This window comes from Nerophis lumbriciformis, linkage group LG01 (assembly GCF_033978685.3).
Source record: "Nerophis lumbriciformis linkage group LG01, RoL_Nlum_v2.1, whole genome shotgun sequence".
Lineage (NCBI taxonomy): Eukaryota > Metazoa > Chordata > Actinopteri > Syngnathiformes > Syngnathidae > Nerophis > Nerophis lumbriciformis.
In genome coordinates, this window is record NC_084548.2 from 42,185,001 (window position 1) to 42,207,747 (window position 22,747).

Genomic DNA, 22,747 nt, shown 5'->3' on the forward strand with positions numbered 1-22,747 from the left:
ATATCTGTCAGTAGATGGTTGATAGGGTGAAGACGCAGTCCAAGGTGGCTTGGCCGTGAGGAAGGCTTCGGCCCATAAATAAGACATCCTATAGAGACGGTCAGAAAGTGGCTTGAAGATGGTCTGTAAAACATAATCCATGCAAAATTTTGACCAAAGCACAACCATCACATTTTATGTAGACCACAAGGAAGTGTTTTAAATGTAGAAAGAAAATATAGTATGACCCTTTTAATAGATGATGATGATGCTGTTGATGATGATGAGAGCAGTCATGATGTGACCGCAGTTTTACAGGGTTAGATTGTAATAAACTGTGTGTTAGTGTGATGGAGTTTGCAAAAAACAGCACTCAGAATTGATGAGAATATTCATGCTGGGGGGATTTTGTGTGGCTTTCAGAGCCACTTGGTGCTATTTTTAGCACGTAGGCTGACCTCATGGTCATTCTCAGCACCTCATTTCCAATGGGACAGAGAATTTTGACATTCATTTTCTTGACAAACACTAAAGTGTTGAGTCACGCGGACACACACGCATTTGAAAACAACTATGAAAGAAAGAGGGGGAAGTGGGGTGTACAGTATTAACCACTCCCATTATGTTATGGTGCAGCTAAATTGGGGCCTCTTTGGTCTCGGCTATCTGAGGTCACTTTGTCGTGCAGATTAACAGTGCCAACAGCCATTGAAGTTCATTACTGAAGTCCAAGTATTGACCCGTCTTGTTTGATGAATGCCTTGTGTCTTGTGTCCAAGAGATTCATTAATGTACACTTTGTACACACACATTCATAGATGCCTGCACAGTCCCTCCATTTGCTTTAAGAGTGTGTCGTTTTCTCGTGGCAAATAGTCTGTGATGGCAGTGCCCCTGGGATGGGTTACCATAGTGATGCGCGTGACCTGAAGTCAAGGCTGTTGTGTTGCACCACGTAAGATGCCAGGTGAGTGTGACTGAAGCGCCTTATAAATTTATGTCAGGCAGAGCATAAAAAAAAAAGCAATCTTTAGAATTTGTCAAGCCGCTGAAGTCCGACAGCTGACTCCATCTCAATTACAAGCTGCTGACATGCAGTGATGATGATGAATCTCTGAGATAAGACGTGCTGATGTAACCACTTACGCATCAGTGTGCTGCGCAGGCCAGTGAGAAAATGTGCCTATAGTCATATTATTTTGAGGGAAAACTATGTTCTGTAATCTGATTTGAGCAAACGTGTGGGGATATTATTAACGCTGAACCCAGATAAACTGATCACTCGCTGTTTCGCCAGGTGTACCATCCAGAAGGAGTGTTCCCAGGGGCTGTTGGCACGCTCTTGGATCCCTATGGGTGAAGGCCCCCTGCAGTGTCCTTCCATGACCCTAACACCCTCTGAGATCAGCATCTCTGCAGACATCAAGGTACATGTTGTCTAACATATATTCCACAATACAGTATACCTAATATACAATCTTAATTGGTTCTGTGGCGGAGCTCTTAACTCAAAACACTTGTATCTCAAATCAAAATTGAAATTGATTTAAATCAATTTAATTGATGCTTGCCCCCACCCACCCAACACAGCACACTTGTAAACTGTAGCATACCTTTTAAAATCAAAAACACAGTTTTAGATAAGATATGCTCAGAGATAGGTTCCAGCACCCCCCGCGACCTCGTAAGGGACAAGCGGTAGAAAATGGATGGATGGATAGATGCTCAGAGAAAACAATACAATATAATGTACGACAGTAGTTTTATATAGTAAAGTATTACAGTAAGTACAACATTTACCTTGACGAGTGGACTCCTACAGTATCTTTTTCGAGCTGCTTCTCAGTCAAACACACCATGAGCAGCTTTTTCATATTTTCATGGATAAAAAAATGTTTGCCATTTAGATGTTATTCAAACATTCTTAGTTGGTGTTATAAACTCATTCTGCTTTAGTATGTTGCAGACTTGCATTGCTATGCTCGAACTGCTTTGCCATGTCTGCAACAAGCTCTGTCATGTTCTATGATGATTTATATCTTTAATTCAGTTAATATCATTCACTTTTTCTCAGCGCTGTCCTTCACACTTACTTTCTTACTTCCCATGGTTGGAAAACTAAAGTTATGTCTATCTTTAGTAAATGCTAGCGAATTAGACCAGATATTTCGGTTGGACCTTATAGGGTTCACTGTGACATTTGCCACGCCAACTAATGGCAGGCATGCGTATAACTCAAATTGTTGCTTGCTATTTAGAGCATAACAATTAGCCGAGAGGCAGCTCTTATCTCAAAACACTCTTAAGTTGGGGCACTCTTAAGTTGAGCTATCACAAATAGATGCATGACTATTGTTGCTGATCAAGTTATGATTGTTATGGAAACACGCTATTTAAGCATGTGTGAGGCCACCTTTACAACCTAACACCTGACTTTGATAAGGTCAAATACTCATAGTTGATATTAATAATCATGTATGTTAAAGTCAATGTTAATTTTGGACTCCACTCAGTTTATTTTCTTCAACGCAATAGCACAAAGTATGCTATCTGTATAATTAATCTAGCATGAATCATTCAAGTGTATTATAATCCATCACATTAGTGGCATCATATCGTTGTGCAATTACCATGTTAGCTGTACTGTTTGTAAAAGAGCCAATTATTTCTCCTTAGAAACGATTGCTCCCCAACATCTCCAACGGTGTTCATTGCCAGATGCATGTGTGATTTTTCTTTTTTGGTAACCTGTCACTTTGCCATGTCCCTTGCAGCTTCATGGTTCATTTGTCACCTTCAGCATTGTAATCTATTATTTGCACCACAGGAGCTCATTTGTCACCACTTTGTCCAAGCGCTTTAAACCCAATTTAAATTTAAATATAGCTACTTAAATGACATAATATTAATATATGTCTGAGTGTAATGTGAAAAATCATGTCAATGTCACCGAGAGAAAAACACTTATGTAAATAATCAAATGATCGACCGCAATATTCCATGCAGCTATTTTGGATGGAGATTATAATGTTATCACACTTGTTAATGCCAACACCTGTGCTTTGTCTTATATATCAGAAGTGGCATCTTGCATGACATCCACACTTCCAAATTTGACACTTCAGACTGTGACTGACTAGAGCAGGTCAGTCATCATCACGCGAGACTTGTGCCGTGTTGTTGATGGACGCTCCCAACAGCAGACTTTTCATGAAAAGGTTCTGCCTGAAAGGAATATTTAGCAAAGACAATTTTACCTCAGCAGGCTGAGTCTTTGGGCGTGTGTTCGGCGTTTCTTTGCCGCTGTAATCTTTCTGCGTGGTTTGCTTTGTCAGTGTCCACCATCGACGTAAAGACCATGTCACCTCCTGTTTACCTATTTAGTTATTTTACAGCAGTTACCATGGTTTAATTATTTATAGTATTCTTCATTTCAACAACAACGTCATATAAAACATTGCAAACAAAACAAACATTGTATATCAAGGATATGGTCTTTCAAATCGGTCACTGTCTTTATCACCATGGTGACAATCGACCGTCACTATCTACCCGATCCCTCGGGAAACCGGAACACCTCTACATCCGCTCGGCAGCCTTTAATTAAACAAATGACAAACTGATCGTTCTATATTTACACCAAATACATTAATATACAATGCTGCCAAAAGCAAAGTGAACTTTTTGTGTTAAGATGCTGATTAAGTAAAGTGCCTCATTTAAAAAAATTAACATTAAATAAAAATGAACTTGTTGGAATTCAGTTGGGATTTTTTTAATCAACAGTATTGTTCTCCCTTTCTTTTTGTATTCAATAAATACATAAAACATTCCAAAAATCACAACACGTAAATATGCAAATGAAGGAAGTGCGGACTGTCTTCCTGTACTGATCGTGTAGTGAAATTTAGGAGTGTCCCAATACAGATATTGCAGCCTTGACTATTGGCCAATATGAATCTGATACGATATCAGCACGAATCATAGTTCATACTTTTATTATTTTATAGTTTGGAATGTCCGGAAGGGTTTGGTCAAGTGAACAATGGTAGTAGGTATGAAAAACTCTAACCTTATGATAGGCTTGTGCTGTCTTTAAATTGAAGTAGCGTGGTAATTAGTGTTTTGGCAACACCCAGTTGTCACAATATTTCATTCAGTTAAGCTCATGGTGTAATAAATTGAATGATGCAGACATGTTTGTTACTGAATTAATTCTAATATGTTTTTGCCTTTGTAGACTTGTTGTATTAGCAAGTAATATGCATCTATGATAAGTTTATATTGACAAATGTCATGTTTTAGACTACAATATTGTTCAATTAAGGACACTTATTATGTTTCTAACTTGCATGCTATGGTGCGCTTAGCTGCTAGTTCCTAGTAATTTATATTGATTGGCCGTGATCTTTTTCTCAGCTGTGTTCCGTACTGGCCGCAGTGGTACTCAGTTGTAATACACGTTTCCACTACTTGTGCTAGTGGCAATATCAAACAAACAGAAGAAGTCTGGAGGTAAAGTTATAGAGAAGTTTTTTAGGCGCAAAAATGTACTTAAGTGGTGAATCTGTATTTTTATTTGCACTTAAATGTTATTGACAGCGTAGTTAAGAAAAATCATTATTAATGTAGTTTTTTTTTGCACAACATCTATGCAGTTCCTTGTGCTTGGAACATGCTACAAGGAGACTGGAAGCTGACTGAATTTTGTATCCTTAAATGCTTTTAAATCTAAACTGAGCATTTGAAGGAGCCTCAGTTATCTCTGTTTTACTTGATGTCCATCTTGTCATTTTAATGAGTAATGTGAATGTGATTTTATGTGTACCTTTGCTGCCTCTTGGCCAGGACTCCCTTGAAAAAGAGGTTCTTAATCTAAATGGGAGTTTTTCCTGGTTAAATCAAGGTTAAATGAGAAAAATAAAACACATTTTTATTTTTGGACAGTTATTTATGAGTTCCATTTTATGCAGTATATTTGATTGGTACTTATTTTTCCAATTAGCCTGACCTAAGGCTAAGGTTTATTTGTTAAATAATCTTTGTGATTAGCACACGGTTTAATATCATTTGACAAAGTTGTAAATTTTGAGTAGGTTAGATAGAATTATTGACTACGATTAAAATCAAGAGTAGGATTACTAATTCAGTGTTAATATTTGTGTAGCCCCGGGCACCTCTGTGGTGGAAAAGTTGGGCCCTGAGGTCAAAAAGGTTAAGAACTCCTGGTCTGTAGCCTACCATGTTTAACTTTTGAAATGTACTTGACTAAAACCAAGAAAATATTGACCTTGTGTACTTATTTAGATGTTAACTGGCTCTCGTGCTTTGCGCCAGTAAACACGCTGCAGGACTTATATATATATATCAGAAATGTTAGATGCAAGTCGATATCATCCGTTTTTTGCTAATATCGCATTGATATCCAAAATAACTATTGGATCGGGACACCCCGAGTGACAGTCACCCTACGAGGTCGGTGTGTTGGCTGCCTGGCTATCTGCTCAGCTAACACCAAAGCTAGCACAACATTGTCAACGGGAACACAGAACTCCCCCACCCGGGCGTGTAAAGCTGGCCCTATCTTAGATAATTGTGACATATAAGGACTAAATGTGGAAATCTTATTGGGTCACAGAGTATTTTCATCTTGTACATTGTAACTGAATGATTCTGAGGGATATGCATATTTTCTTCTTTAGGCAAGTGTTCATGTAATAAAGTGGACCACACACAAATCCAGACTGAAAAGAAATCTGAGATAAGCAAACTGATGTTGTTTCACATTTTCTGGGATAAATCCTTGCTGATACGCTTCATGTTGTGGTGTACAGATTGGGAGATGAGAAAAAATAGAAATAGTGATGAACACCCTCATCTGATTTTAATGCAACCTGGCATGATGATAAAGCCAGCTTGGATGATTCATATTGGTATTGCAGCAGTGCACCTGAAGCATAATAACAATGTGACAATTAGCTGGACCGGTGGAATACATTTGATCCTTAATTACAGCCCATAATTAGACAAGCCCGAAAGATGACGGGTCGTTAATTGGTTCATTACTTGTGGATTAGCCTGTTTTGTGGGTCAGCTAAGACGGGCTGTACAATTCTACCAGGTGTCCGGCACCAAGTAACCCCTTTGGAGCAACAGGAAGTCCAGCTCAAGGTTGTCCCCCCCCAAACAGGAAGCAGCAGGCGGGAAGTCAGGGCCTTGGCCTGCAGGAAATGATCGTTGCCACTGAACAATAGAGGAGATTTTTAAGACACGTTAGCACGTTTGCGGTCACTTCTATTCATATCTGTTCAGCCTCTGAATATTTCGTCTGGCACCTCCTCTCAGTCTCCTGTTTTTCTCACATTGCAATCTTCCAGCTGAAATTCAGGCACTTCAGTCAGGTGTTATGGTTCTCATTATAAATGTCTATGTCATATTTCATCACTTCAACTACATATAGCACATTGCTGTCTGTTTCTTAATTGCTAACAAGTTACTGGTAAACTTTTGGACCAACTTTTTGTAAGGTGAGCTACTTGAGCACGTGTTAAACATTTCTCTTTCTGTCACAGGATGTCGGTATTCTAATAAACGGCAGTGTTCCTGATCTGGTCGGCTCCCGGGTCCAATGTGAATATGGCCCCGGTTTGTCTACAGACGCTACCTTGCACCTGGACCATGGTCCTGCTCAGATCCAGACTTGTCCCCTGCTCTCACGGGAAAACTACCAGCCAATCCTTCCAGGCACAGGTGAGGCAGGCGTGTGTTTGTCGTTCCGTGTGCCAACGCCTGCAGCCGTTCTTGTTCTCGCTACAGTTACACTACATGACTTCTTTTCTTTTTGGATTGTGGATTTAGATAACGGGTAATATCAACTTTAACTGTTGGCCCTTAGGGGATTTCAAAGGTGTGTTTTGCCTGAACACACATTGGCAAACATGTTCAAAAACTCCCATACTAAATTGAGCTTTGAATCTTTACATTTTGCTGTATGTACTGCAAATAGGAGATGTGTATGCGAGGTAGAGGTGTGAATAAATATGTCTTTATTAAATACAAGGCAGAGCTGGGACAAAGTTGAAACCAAAATTGTAGTCCAAACAAGCAGGCAAAAAGTCATAATTGAAAGCAATAGCGCAGGTCCAGTGAATGCCTCACAGGGTGCGGCAGTAGGAGGGCCACAGGAGTCACTAAAAACCCTTCCGAGCCAGAAGTGGCATCAAAGCACTAAAGCCATGTGCAGAAAACAATTCTGCATCCTGCTCCTGCAACTGCTGGCTTTAAAAGGCCCTCAGCGGTAAACTGTTGCAGGTGTGTCTCCTGGCTCAGCCCCCCCCCCATAGTGAGCACTCAGGTCATCTTGGCAGAAGAAAAACAAAGTAACCAAACACAAATAAACCACAGAAAAGTGCCACAAAAATCCAACAACACAAAAGATCTGAACAAAACAATGTGTTTGACATTTGAGTAATCATTTCACTTGTAACTGAAGCATCCCTCAATACTGTGGAAATAAACTTAGATTGTTTTACATAAAAGTTACGTCATAATATACAATAATGTGATACATAGTCCGGCTGCAAGAATTAATCGATGTATTCGATTAGAAAAAAACTGTTGATGATGTGCATATATTGTATTAGAAAAAAATAATTAAGGTTATGGCAAGCAAAAAAATGTTTTACTTTTTCCCTAAAGTACGCATTGAGGTTATAAAGTGTGTTTACACAACAGTATCCCATTACTCGATTAATCGAACAAACTATTCGAGGGATTACTAAATTACTAAAATAATCGATAAACTTTGAAATAAATAAACTTTGATTGATAGCTGCGGCCCTAATATAGACAATCACATATATAATATTAATAGTTGCTATTGTGTTTATTATGCTACATTGATTCGAAACTGAATATCATAAAAAAAAATTCAAAAAGCATTGCTCCAGCACCCCCCGCGACCCCGAAAGGGACAAGCGGTAGACAATGGATGAATGGATGGAAATGTATTATAAAATGACAACAATACTACTCCTACTGCCACCACCACTACTACCACTGTAATACCACTACTAATAACAACAATTAAGAATAACGTTATTGATGACTTATGGAACCATTCTGTCAGACTCTATAGAGTATGAAGTCACTGTGACTTATGACTTACTAATGTGTGTCCCGATATGATGTGTAATGCTGCAAACATGCTGAGTTGTATGCATGCCTTTATTTTTGCAGATCATCTGACTGTTTTCGTGGCAATAAAAGTGAACGGTACCTCAGTGGTGTCGGGGAGCTTCATCATCTACGACTGTGAGAGGACTGGCGCAATAAACCCCAAAACCTCGTGAGTCACACTTCTATTGTCACCTGTGTACTGTGAAACCTTCCAGATACCACGCCCTACATTGGGAACGTCACTACTCCGTGTGTCTCACTCACTATATAACCCTCATATAATATTGAAGGTACACAAAAATAGAATCTGCTGCTCTGGTCTAACACTTTGGTGACTTTGTGCCTGACTTTTGGCTGTCAGTAGTAGTCATTTGTTCATTGGACAGGAAGCACTTGAATGTGACTGTAGGATTCATAACAATGAAAGACTACATTTACTAACTGGAACATCTTGAAAGGTTAGTATCAGTTTTGTTGAAATAAATTCATGGCTTAAAGCTGACTGGAAGCGTGATCTTTAAATGTAAAGTTCAGCACTGTGAGAGTGTCTGGCTTCTGGAACGTGATGTATTTTCATGGCAAGCGTGAGGGACATACAATAGTCGTGGGATAACATTTTGATTTGTTGGTTGAAAAGAGGGAGATCCGTAACAAACATTTATCCATATCCATATGTGTGTAATCTGGAGCCGTCACAAATGTGCTCCTAAATGTGGATCAACTCACCCAGTGCAGGCTTGTAAGCACAACATTAACGTAAAAAAAAGAAAAAAAAAAAAAAAGAAAAAAAAAAAGGTAAACTTAAATGTGTCACAACAACCCAACGCTATGTGGTATGTCCCTCGAAACATGCTTGTGGTTTTACTGGCTTAAAAAGAATGAATTCTTCTAAATTTGTACACAGCAGATAGAAAGAATAATTAATCACATTCTGAAAACCAAACACAAACAATAAGCTGCATTTACTTTTCTTTTCTGAATTACAGTACAGTTGCACTTGAAATTACTAAACCCTCAAGGTAAATTACATTTATTTCCAAATATACTTACATTCAATATATGGGCAATGAGAAAAATAGTGACTATTTGTAATAATAGTTGTGTTGAGCTATTTAGGCAACATTCCACCAAACAACATGCCAGTTGCGTCGCCCTAGAAATAGAGTTTGTAAGTGCATGATAAAATGGCCAGTAAAACATTTTTTCATAAAACAAAGTGTCCTGAACATTTATCTGATTGTATATTTAATAAATACAACTTAAGCGATTATTTCAAACTACCTTGAACACTGGAAAAATAGGATTTGTTGCCTATCTCCGTCTCCTAAAATTAGAATTGACCATGAAATATAATAATTTAAATCACTCAGAAATTCTATTTTGTGTTGCTTTTTATCACCACTATACTTAAGTTTGTTTTCTTCATTAAAAAAAGAAGTTACATTTCACATTTTAGTCATGTTCTTGGGTTTTCATTTAGTCCCGTGACCGTAACGCATTACAACCTTGTAAAAATGGGGGCATTCCACAAATCACATTGTCCACATAAGGTGGTTTAATACTTAATCAACTACACCGTGGACCTGACTAAGATGTAACGACCACGTGGTAAACAGTGGGCGCAATCTATAAAACAGCGTGTATTAGTGGCCGTGTTGCGTGTGATCTACTACCACTGTGTGTACAATTGAAGAGTGGTGCAGACCGCCTTATTTAAATGAGGATTTTGCATGTACAATATATGGGGTATCACCAAGGAGACACTCTCATTTACTGCACATTCTGAAATAAATACACCTACAACTTATTAAATGAAAATATAGAAAAAACTACCGGCAGCGGTAAAGTTTAGATCCATGAAGGAAAGAAGAAAGTGAATGAATGTTTATAACTGAATAAATTTACATATGCATAAAAATGTGTTTTCTTTTGTATTATTATTTTTATAAATTAAGTAACTTTTATGACAACATTTTTCCAAAACACAATATAGAATGTGAGATACAACAGGATAATGCATACATTTATCATTTGTTTTCAAAACGGTTACAAAAGAGTGGGACACCAAAAATTTACTGTGGGACCCCATTTTTATGACTTGACAGGGTCCCTGGGATCCCATTTTGAAATTTCCTTGTACCAACACTGATTCATGTTATCATGCTCCTACCAGTGGTGTTATGCTATGTTTTCAAACATGCAGGACACATGTTCCTCTTTTTATGGGCATTTTAGCAGCAGTCATGCAGTGCATCACAATGACACCCCACTTTTTTCCCCTTGTTTTTTCCCAAGGGAAAAAATGCAAAAAATGCACACTTCAAGAAGTTTAAAAAAAACCCACTAAAGGACACCGAAACACATCAGTTGAATTTGTTTTAATCAGCCCCTAAGTCCTCAAGCAGCTATAACATTTTAAAATAACGTGGCTGAATAGATGATAGTGTACCCCGCCTTCTGCCCCATTGTAGCTGAGATAGGCTCCAGCGCCCCCCGCGACCCCAAAGGGAATAAGCGGTAGAAAATGGATGGATGGATGGATGAATAGATGATATATCACTTTTTTTTTTTTAATTTCTGACCGTCCAAAATGTTGACACACACGTAGGACAGAGTATTCTTGTCTGTCCATCGTCTGTGCAGTGCGGGCACTGAGCCTGCAGCTGTGTGTGGAACTGTTGGTTTGCACGTCCCTCTGACACGTGCTAAATAAAACGCTAAATAGTGCTTGTAAAACGATGATGAGTGTCGATAAATCACATTGCGCGTTCTAAATAACTATCTTTGCATCTTCTCTTCCCAGTATTGTGGGCGCTTTGATGATCAGCATTATTTTTGCATATTAATGAAGAAAGAGATGCAAAATGGATAACACGCCTTTTTCTGCTCACTTAACAGACGCAATCCACGCGTTTAGTAGTTTAGTTTTGCGTATGCTATCAGGTTTGCACGTGTTTTACACGTGCAAACCTTTAGTAATTCAGGCCCATGGTATTATTCCTAAATGTGAGGTTCTACTTCAGTCTGCATATTTAACAGTGTGCTGTTTCCTTTGCTTAAAATCATGGAACCCACATTGTAATTGTATTGTTTTAAAGAGTTCATAAACTTGCAGGAGTTTGCAATAAACCAATAAAACCAAACAATTTAAGAGCCATTCCACCAAATTTGTGCCATTTGCTTGTTGAAAAATAACCTTAAAGTCTTTTTTCGTTTCTAAATCTGATAATACACATTACTCCAAATATGCATTGGCCCAACTAATGCAGTTAATTGTTTGTTTAAGGTACCTTTGGCAAAGATGACTCATTTGAGTAACAGAACTAAAAGCAACAGAAATTAGTTTTTAGCATAACACGTTCACAAAATATAGGCACATTATTTTGATTCAACAAAAATGTATGTTAACATAATAAAAAAAAAAAACTTAAAAAAAAGAATGTATGGTAGGTCACAGGACTGTGCTGAGATTTTAACCTCACTCCCCAAGTAATTGTAATATTAAAAACATGTTTTCCTTTTCGTGGCCTGCAGAGAGAGAGAGAGAGAGAGTCAGGGAGAGAGAGAGAGAGAGAGAGAGAGAGAGAGAGAGAGAGAGAGAGAGAGAGAGAGAGAGAGAGAGAGAGAGAGAGAGTTGCTCATACAAATATATATACATAACCTTCCATCCATCCATCCATCCATTTTCTACCGCTTATTCCCTTCGGGGTTGCGGGGGGCGCTGGAGCCTATCTCAGCTACAATTGGGCGGAAGGCGGGGTACACCCTGGACAAGTCGCCACCTCATCGCAGGGCCAACACAGATAGACAGACAACATTCACACTCACATTCACACACTAGGGCCAATTTTTTTTTAGTGTTGCCAATCAACCTATCCCCAGGTGCATGTCTTTGGAGGTGGGAGGAAGCCGGAGTACCCGGAGGGAACCCACGCAGTCACGGGGAGAACATGCAAACTCCACACCCATAACCTGCACAGGAATAAGCTAAATATGTGAGCAATTTAAAAGACACCTCTGACCATTTAAGGAACCTCAAAACAATTGAAGAGTGTTGACCTTCTGAGAGTATGTGTTGTATATGCATGTACAGTAAGTGGCGTTTGAGGTGGGGGTGTTGCAAAAGGTGAGAGAACAGTGCTGACATTAAGCATGCAAATTAAAATGCAGTTCAAAGTGATTTTCATTAAAGTGTCTAAACATTAAAGGTGGATTAAAGAGGATCTGAGTGATGCAACTTTCTGTGGACAATGTCACTTGTGGAATATTACACATTTTCCGATGGTGTAATGCTTATGAGTATAGTTTGAATTAATTGTTTAAGTTGTATTTAATTAATATACAATCAGATCTATGTGCAGAAAACATTTGATTATGAAAATATATTTTACAGCAAATTTTACCATGCATTCACATACTATTTCCAGTGGGAAGCAAATAGCACCGATTTGGTGGAATGTTGCTTAAAATGCTCAAGACTTGAAATATTACAAATAGTCACTATTTTTCTAATTGCCATATATTGAATGTTTGTACATTTGAAAAATAAATGTAATTTACCTTCAGGGTTTATTAATTTCAACTGTGCTTTTTTCACAAAAGAAAACATAGTATGCAGTCTATTGTTGGTGTTTAGATTTTAAAATGGGATTCAATATTTTTTATATCTGCTGTGTACATGTTTAGAAGCAGATACATTCTTTTTAAGCCAGTCAAACCACAAGAATGTTTCAAGGTACATAGCCTGCGTTGTTTAAGTTTTTTTTTTGCATTATTATTGTGATTAGAATGATTATTATTAGCCTTTATTTAACCAGGTAAAATCCCATTGAGATCAAAGATCTCTTTTCCAAGGGAGACCTGGCCAAGAGGGCAGCAGCAAGGTTACACTAAAAACAGTAAACAAATACATAAAACATCACATTTACAACATTAAAACTTGCTCACATGACACATGTGCATACAGACAAGGTAGACTGCAGTCCTTTCACAGAAGCTTTAAACTCATTCAACGTAAAGGGTTTGAAGTTTAATATTCGATTGTAGGTTATTCCAAGCCTTCGGTGCTGAAAACCTAAATGCTTTCTTGCCCAGTTCAGTTCTTACTTTGGGGACGACAAATTGCAGAACATTCATTGAACGAAGATTGTGACTTCCTTGTTTCTTTGTTAAAAGACAAGACAGATAAGATGGAGTGATACCCAGAATGGTTTTGTAAATGAAAACATACCAATGATTGAGGCGTCGAGCACATAAAGATGTCCAGTTAACCATTGAGTATAACACACAATAATAATAATAATTAGAAGCCTGCATTGGGAGAGTTGATCCACATTTAGAAGCAACTTTATTTGTGACGGCTCCAGATTACGGATATGGATACATGTTTGTTACGGATCGACCTCTTTTGAACCTTCAAATGTTATCCCACGCCTACTGTGTGTCCCTCTCGCTTGTCATGAAAATACATCATGTTCCAGAAGCCGGACACTCTCACGGCGCTGAACTTTATATTTAAAGATCACGCATCCAGTCAGCTACTTGATTTTTAAAAATAAACCCTCCCAAATGGGTCTTGAATAGCAATAAACTAAGATTAGCATCATCTGCTAATGGAGGCTGTCGACTTCCAGCCTCACATAAATGTCATCCTGGCATTGTGTTGCACATGCTGTGGAGCTGCAGGATTCACCAGCACAGCTTCTGTTTGCCTTAAAGGCCTTTTCCACTTGGTCCCCGGCGTCCTCCTTTCCCCCCCTGCTTACTATTTCAGCCTCAGTGGGTAAATAGTACTGTCACGTTCCCTTGCAGGGCTTATTTTACATTTGGCCCGCTCTAGGTTTTCCGGCGCAGGATCAAACGTGCGATTATTATGCTGTAACGCTAAGCCAAAGGAAATTGGATATGTATGTCTGGCCAGTCATACTGATGTTTGTTTTTGTGAAGGACTGACGCTCGTAGGGCCTGGTCACAAAATGTTTTTTTTTTTCATATCTGGAGGAAATCCAGCTGGCTTCCGTCAGCATGTTGGACCATGTCGGAGGATCCACTTTATCTGATGGGCAGATTTGAGGCTCAGGGGCGCATCATGGCGCGTATGTCTTTGACTGAAGTCGTCAGAATGGAACCACTTGGGGCGCGTGGCTTTTCTTTGCTTTGTGAAAATGGTGTGAAGGTGGATGTGAGCGAGACTTCACCCAATTTGTACGCACCAGCTTCCATGCGCCGTGAGGCCCGGGAGTGTGAAACTAGATGACGGTTTTCCGAAGGTGATAATGAGCCAAGTGCCACTCTCACAGGATGTGCGTTGGGTTGCAAAGTGGCGGGCTGCTGTATTCCATCTGATTTTAATCACTTCAAGCTGTTTTTTTTTAATAATCCCTAAAGAGATTCTCATGACCCATTTTTACTCAATGAGGCGCTTTCTTTGTGTGGCCATCACTCGGATTTTAATAAATGTTCCCGATTCAAATTCCCCATCTGTATGCGTCGGACATTAATGCAAATAATGTTCATGCAAATCATCCGCACAGGAAGTATCATGGTTCCAGCGATTGTATTTTTACAATGGAAATCCTATCTTCCGACTTCAGTTAGTGATTTCATTAAAAGAGCACCTCCTAATCGTTGAGGCTTAATGAACATGTTGTACTTACTTATATCACATTTAGATTGCCACATAATTAAAGACAGAATGGCAATAGATAAGTGACAAGCAAACTAGTAAGGCAATCTTCGCAACAAAGCAGAGCCTTCAATGATGCCCTTTGTCGTTTTGAGAAGAGCCTTTAAAATGTCAGAAAAGAGTTGCCGTGTAATCTCAAACTGATCTTGAGAACTACATTTGAAAAGAGAAAGCATGTGGTACACACTTTGCTGATTTGTGTGTTTACTAGAATTGCTCAAATGTCATTACAGTATTTGCGTATGTGTGTGTGTGTGTGTGTGTGTGTGTGTGTGTGTGTGTGTGTGTGTGTGTGTGTGTGTGTGTGTGTGTGTGTGTGTGTGTGTGTGTGTGTGTGTGTGTTGGCATGCTCATGTGGGACCTCACATTTTGGGCTGCTTGGAAGACAGATGTAGGCGTAAAAAGACATTACATGTTTAAACATTTTCACCATCAAGTTTCCATCAATCATGAAATGTCAAGTGTGTATCAGTAAGTATGTGTTCAGAGAGTTCTCTAAAGTGGTATCCAGGCAAAGTCTTAATGGTAACCAGACCCGAGCATTCCACTCACACCAACCAGCCCAGTAGGACAATCACCTAAAGCTGCCCTCCCACTCGCTTTATATCTCTCAGCTAAACACACTCTGCCTTAAACAAACTTGTTCCTTGTTTTGCTTCTGGGTCCGCGTCTCAGGTTTTGGCACCTCTTTATTTTTTCCCCCCTTTTCTTGCCTCGCCATGGACGTACCCTCCCCTGTCCCGGCCGCTCTTTGTCCCCGTGAAACTGATCTTTTCTACCGAACATATTTCTGTCTGACAGAGACGTGATTGAGGATGTGTGTTTAACCGCTGTGTCCACTGAGAGGCCCTGAAAGTGCAGATCTGCTTGTGTATTTAGTGTGTGTGTGTGTGTGTGTGTGTGTGTGTGTGTGTGTGTGTGTGTGTGTGTGTGTAGATGGTCATTATGGGCAGTATCACAAGCGTTGTTACCAGTGTTGGACAATATGTGTGCTATGTAAAGTTACAGTCAAAAGTTTTGATGCATTTTGTCATGCTGTCCAATGTGAAGGTGTGTCCAAACATGTGGTTGATGACTGATATGTGTGTGTGATGGTGTAGACTTTAAAGCAGAGGGCCACATTTACAGAAAGCTAAGGACAGGGGGGCCGGATTTCTCTATTCACTATTAGTCCTATTTTGTAAATTCCTGAGAACCAGCGTCCTTTACAGTGGACATTTGATTTTTGCCCGTATGTTTTGTCAGCGTTACAGGAGCACTCTGGTGTTTTTAAGGACCTTCTGCAAAAAAGCTAGTCAAAGATCATCAAAGACAGCACTCTCGTGTTTTAAAATTCTACTGCAAAAATGTTTGTCTTTCACAAGTTTTTTTAAACTGACCTTGCGGGCCACCAGTTGAATAGCCCAAATGATGAAAAAAGAGGAGCTGAAATGGAACCTTGAGAAACACTACTAGTATAACTAAAGATGAACAAATGACTACTGACTGCATCTGGAGTTAACAAACTACAGTAACACCTTGGTTACATAAATCACATTACGAAAAAATAACTGACAAAAAGGAGAGGACTTAAAGGGGTGCCTTGTGGAACACCTCAGTTATGTACAAAAACCAAAACCAGTGAAGTTGGCACGTTGTGTAAATCATAGATAAAAACAGAATACAATGATTTGCAAATCCTTTTCAACCTATATTCAATTGAATAGACTGCAAAGACAAGATACTTAACGTTTGAACTGGAAAACTGTGTTATTTTTTGCAAGTATTAGCTCAGTTGGAATTTGATGCCTGCAACATGTTTAAAAAAAGCTGGCACAAGTGGCAAAAAAGACTGAGAAAGTTAAGGAATGCTCATTAAACACTTATTTGGAACATCCCAAAGGTGAACAGGCTAATTGGGAACAGGTGGGTGCCATGATTGGGTATAAAAGCAGCTTCCTTGAAATGCTCAGTCATTCACAAACAAGGATGGGGTGAGGGTCACCACTTTGTGAACAAATGCGTGAGCAATTGTTTAAGAACAACATTTCTCAACCAGCTATTTCCAGGAATTTAGGGATTTCACCATCTACGGTCCGTAATATCTTCAAAAGGTTCACAGAATCTGGAGAAATCCCTGCACGTAAGCGATGATATTACAGACCTTCGATCCCTCAGGTGGTACTGCATCAAAAAGCGACATCAGTGTGTAAAGGATATCACCACATGGGCTAAGGAAATTCTTCAGAAAACCACTCTCAGTAACTACAGTTTGTCGCTACATCTGTAAGTGCAAGTTAAAACTCTACTATGCAAAGCAAAAGCCATTTATCAACAACACCCAGAAACGCTGTCGGCTTCGCTGGGCCCGAGCTCATCTAAGATTGACTGATGCAAAGTGGAAAAGTGTTCTGTGGTCTGACAAGTCCACATTTCAAATAGTTTTTGGAAACTGTGGACGTTGTGTCCTCCGGAACAAAGAGGAAAAGAACCATCCGGATTGTTATAGGCGCAAATTTCAAAAGCCAGCATCTGTGATGGTATGAGGGTGTATTAGTGCCCAAGGCATGGGTAACTTACACATCTGTGAAGGCACCATTAATGCTGAAAGGTACATACAGGTTTTGGAGCAACATATGTTGCCATCCAAGCAACGTTATCATGGACGCCCCTGCTTATTTCAGCAAGACAATGCCAAGCCACTTGTTACAACAGCGTGGCTTCATAGTAAAAGAGTGTGGGTACTAGACTGGCCTGCCTGTAGTCCAGACCTGTCCCCCATTGAAAATGTGTGGCCCGTTATGAAACGTAAAATACCACAACAGAGACCCCAGACTGTTGAACAACTTAAGGTGTACATCAAGCAAGAATGGGAAATAATTCCACCCGAGAAGCTTAAAAAATGTGTCTCCTCAGTTCCCAAACGTTTACTGAGTGTTGTTAAAAGAAAAAGCCATGTAACACAGTGGTAAAAACGCCCCTGTGCCAATTTTTTTGCAATGTGTTGCTGCCATTAATTTCTAAGTTAAGGATTAGTTTTCTCAGTTCGAACATTAAGTATCTTGTCTTTACAGTGTATTCAATTGAATATAAGTTAAAAAGGATTCGCAAATCATTGTATTCTGTTTTTATTCACGAATTACAGAACGTGCCAACTTCACTGGTTTTGGGTTTTGTAAATCATACAATAGGACCCCTGTGTTCTGTTTGCAATAATGTCAATGCAAGGATCTGACAACGTGTTTACAGCGGTCCAAATTCCTCTGTACAACAAGAGCACTTTTTGTTGCAAAAATATTTGTCTCCCAAGTTTTGAACAGAACTAGTGTTTCATGCTCGGCCCGAGCTGCCAGTTGAATAGCCGTGCTGTAGGTGTTATACTGAAGTATGACGCAAAGGGAGTCAGTGAAAACACAAAAGCTGCAGCTGATAAGAGCCTTGAGGACCCCTCTGCTTCTAATCAGTTTACACACAATCACACACACACACACACACACACACACACACACACACACACACACACACACACACTCACACACACACACACACACACACACACACATATTTCGATTACATTTTGTCAGTGTGGACCTCCAACACACACGTGCACACACACCTCCGTCCTTCCAATCTAAAACCTTGTGAGGGTGTTGCTATTACTGGAGGCGCTATCATTGCTGGTGTGGGACATCTGTCTCTTCCCAGAGGCTAAACAGTCACACACACTCTGTTCCCTCGCACACATTGTACAGCGTGGGTGTCCCACAGCAGGTAATAAAACATACACCTGTCAGGAACAGCCCACAACAACTTCTTACATCTAAGGTGATGACAGAAAATCTGTACACATTTAGAAACAGACTACTGCACCTATTGTATTTCCTGAAACAGTGGTTTCCATTCTAATAGGTAGTCTCTATTAATTATACTGTCCACTGACAGTAAGACAAGCAGGGGCTGTCTTTTCCCCCGGCAAAAAAAAAATGCTTGATGACGGCAAAAAAAAAAAAAGAAGTGATTGTTCACCGCCGACATTTAACAAGCAGCTCAGCCCATTTTAATTCTTGCTGTCCAAAACATTATCACCTATCGAAGCACATAAACAGACAATAATGCAGGATTTTAAAAAATGTTGAAAAGATGGAGACTGCACATTTCCATTGATTAGCGTTTTACTTGCCCATAGGTTCTTTTCTGTGTTCATGCCTTTAAACGATCCTGCCTGTTTCCAACCTGCCTAAAGTATAGGTTATTGACATGTTTCTGCATCTTCTCTATAGTAGTCACTTTATTTTCACATGACTTACAGTCAGGGATGCAAGGTCGGTGTAAGCAGGTGAGGCAGAGCTAAATTTAAAAAACAAATAATAATTGATAAAATAAATATTATTATTTGTTCATCAAACTATTATACAGTAAATATATTTTCTGTATGACTACAATTTTTTTTAAATATTTTCTTTATGAAAAATCTCTAAATTTGTACAATTACTGATCATATAGAGCAGGAATTCTCAAATGTGTACAAATAGTGGTACAGATTAAAATACAGTGTTTTATTTTCCTACGGTTGTATATTGAAACACAGTGTTACTAGTCAAACTGTGTATACTGTTACAGCGGCCAAAATATTAAATATTATCGTTAAATTAATACACGGCCTTGTTTTTAATGAATACTTAGGCTACTGTAATTTAATGTTGGTCATTATGGTGGTACATGGAAAGCCAATTTTTTTTATGAGGTGGTAGTAGGTGAAAAAAAGTTTGAGAACTACTGATATAGAGCTATCGGAGTTACATAGTTATTTTGATAATCGGACTCTAAATATAGAAAAATCAGAGTGAGAAGTGCTGGAGTACTCCTGGTCGCCACACACACTGAGTCAGTATGAATTGGGGGTGGCGTATGTGAGCGAGCTACCTTGTTGCTACCATACTATCTTTTTCCACAGAAGAAACCATCTGATTTTGCTTGAAAAAAATATATTAAAAAAAAGAAAATAGAATAAAATAAAAAAAAAAAAATATATATATATATATATATATATATATATATATATATATATATATATATATATATATATATATATATATATATATATACACAGGGTGATTAAAAAAGAATATGCCAAAATCACTACACATTTCTTTGGTTCTAAAGCACTGTAATAGACTGAATCAATTGTCATTTGATACAGGAGTTATACAAGTTTTACTGTGTTACAATTTCACCGTTGTGGTCATGTTATCCTTTCGGCGCCGTTCAATTGTGTATAAAACCATACAAACTTAGCTTTGTCCAAGCACTTACTAATAACGACAAGGACATGCGAAGGAGATTCTGTAAGTCAATGATGGAAGATGATGAAACTTTCTTTTCACGTCTAGTTTTTAGCGATGAAGCGGCTTTCCATTTGTGTGGCACAGTCAATTGTCCCAATGTGCGCATTTGGGGAACAAGTCACCCACATGAAGCAATTGAACATCAAAGAGATTCGCCTAAACTGAACGTCTTCTGTGCTGTGTCTCAAAACAGGGTCTGTGGTCCCTTTTTCTTTAAAAAAGACTCACCGTTAAAGGACAAACCTATCTCGAAATGCTCCAAAACTGGCTATTCGCTTGACTTCAAGCAGATTCAAATGACTTCGTTTTACAACAAGATACCATTGGCATCTCGAAGTTCGAACTTATCTGAATGAAAGCGAGCCTCGGCAGTGGATTGGTAGAAGAAGTGCTAAAGACCTTGCTCTCTGGTCTTGGCCTGCCAGATCCCTGGACCTAACTGTGTGTGACTTTTCTCTGTGGGCATATGTTAAAGACAAAGTTTATGTTCCACCTTTGCCAGCAAATATTGATGACATGAAAGATCGAATAACAGCAGAAATCCACACGGTGGATCGCGACATCCTGGGGCGCATTTGGGAGCAATTCTCATTTCATGCTGTTCGTGCTGCCGGTGGTGGCCGTATTGAGCACTTGTAAAGCATGAAATAACTACTCCAAGTTATGTACAACACATGTGTTCAAGCTAGGTGTTCTATTGTTTTTCAATTTTGAAAAATCGAGTGATAATTTCAGGTGAATTCTTTGTGAATCACCCTATATATATATATATATATATATATATATATATATATATATATATATATACAGTATATACACAGTATATACACAGTATATATATTATTTACACATACAAAATGCAATACATTTATATTCTGATATTCTGCTGAATGCATGAATGAATGAATGAATGAATGAATGTCACTGCCAAGATGGAAAATTATATATATACAAGCTCAAACTGTTTTAGACCAAACAGGTGAACAGACTTTTATAATTTAAGTACTGAACATGTATAAGAGCTTTTCCTGAAAGAGGAAAGACGTATGTACTACACTTATACTAAAGGGTAAGACCCCAAATGTTTTTACATTTTATAAAAGTAAAAAAACAGCCCCCAAAGTGCCTCACCTGCCCTAAACAACACCGCACATCACTGCATTCAGTATTGTTTTCATCTATATTATTTTAACTAAGCATCATCATGTATTTTTAAAATGACAAATACCAACAAATATATATGAAATTGGTAAATATTATCATAAAACTGTGTGTTTTCTCTTGCAATTGAGTGCATAAAACCCTGGATACTGGATGAAAAAAAATATTACAAGGCTTATTTATTATAGTGATTATAATCCCTGAAGGAGAATATCAATTAAAAATATGATAATTATGTATGTGAAGTAGTCCATTGCTCCAAACCACCTAGTGTGTGTCTCTGGAACCTATCCCATCTGATTTTGGGGAAAAAGGCAGTGTACACGTTGGACTTATCAGCTGTCAATTTCAGGGCCCATATAGACCAAACAACCATTCAGTCATTTGAACAACTACACCTTTGGTGAACCATTTTGTTTATCATTTCAATCAAAAGGGACTGAGATTCTGAACATGTCTTCTATATAGGAGCCCCTATGAATAATGCTTAACGTTTAACCAGCAGTGGAATCCAGCAAAGGTGCAACGGTTGTACTACTAAACTGTGACAGACGACATATGTGTCATCTCTAACAGTAAAAACATGGAAAAGGTGTATTTTTGAAGAACTGTTGATCCAACACAGCTTATCTTACCTTTTGACATTGCTGCTAATTTGGCAGCCTTGCGATGGCTCTTTATAAAAAAAATTACACCGCACAGGGATGACAATGATCAGATTGGCATCATGCAAGTGGTTGCTCGCAAAGACAAAACATGTCGTTTGTAGTATCTGAGGGAATGCACACAATACATGAACACATGTTGATCATCTCTCAGATGTAATAGAGGTCACTTCTACTGTGAACTTTGAAATCCTGATCAAGGCATGGACCTCATTAAGAAGAAATACTGCTCTTACTCCCTTATAGTGGGCTTCAACATATCATCATTGACTGTTTGGATAGAGAAGTGCTTTCAGATGGTGTTCATGTGGACCTGCTGGCTGGGTGTGTTGAAGATGAGGAGTGAACACATCTGCTATGTGATTAATCATCACATCCCTTTTCTGTAGCATAACTTTGGTCTTTGCAGTTTAGTTTGTGCAACTAATGAGATGATTGGTCATTGTGCAGACACAGGATCTGACCCTCACCTATTTGCTTGTGTCTATCAGGTGTGTTAGCTGCCTGAGCACAAGGTGGAAATGCTACTGGGACCAGGACAACCACCAGTGTGTCTCCAGTAAAGATGAGTCAAAGCACTACCTGCTGGAGGTGAGTTAGTAATATTCAAAGTCAGATGGAAGCCAGACTTTCTCATATGCAAGATTTTGAATGTGTGCTGCCCCATGTTTTGAATCAGTCAGGGCTCGACAAGAACAAACACGTGACGTTTTAATGCAGCATGTTGGAATAAGAAAGACAGCCGTAACATTTAG

At 38.8% G+C, this 22,747-nt stretch overlaps 1 protein-coding gene across 1 annotated transcript in view; it reads left to right on the forward strand.

Moving 5' to 3' along the window:
* Positions 1-22,747, forward strand: part of plxnd1 (plexin D1) — a 166,851-nt gene that overhangs the window by 37,034 nt on the left and 107,070 nt on the right. Inside the window, exons 5-8 of the mRNA XM_061982171.1 lie at positions 1,277-1,406; positions 6,552-6,729; positions 8,218-8,326; positions 22,484-22,583. Coding sequence (XP_061838155.1) covers positions 1,277-1,406; positions 6,552-6,729; positions 8,218-8,326; positions 22,484-22,583 — 517 coding nt within the window. The remainder of the gene's footprint in view (positions 1-1,276; positions 1,407-6,551; positions 6,730-8,217; positions 8,327-22,483; positions 22,584-22,747) is intronic.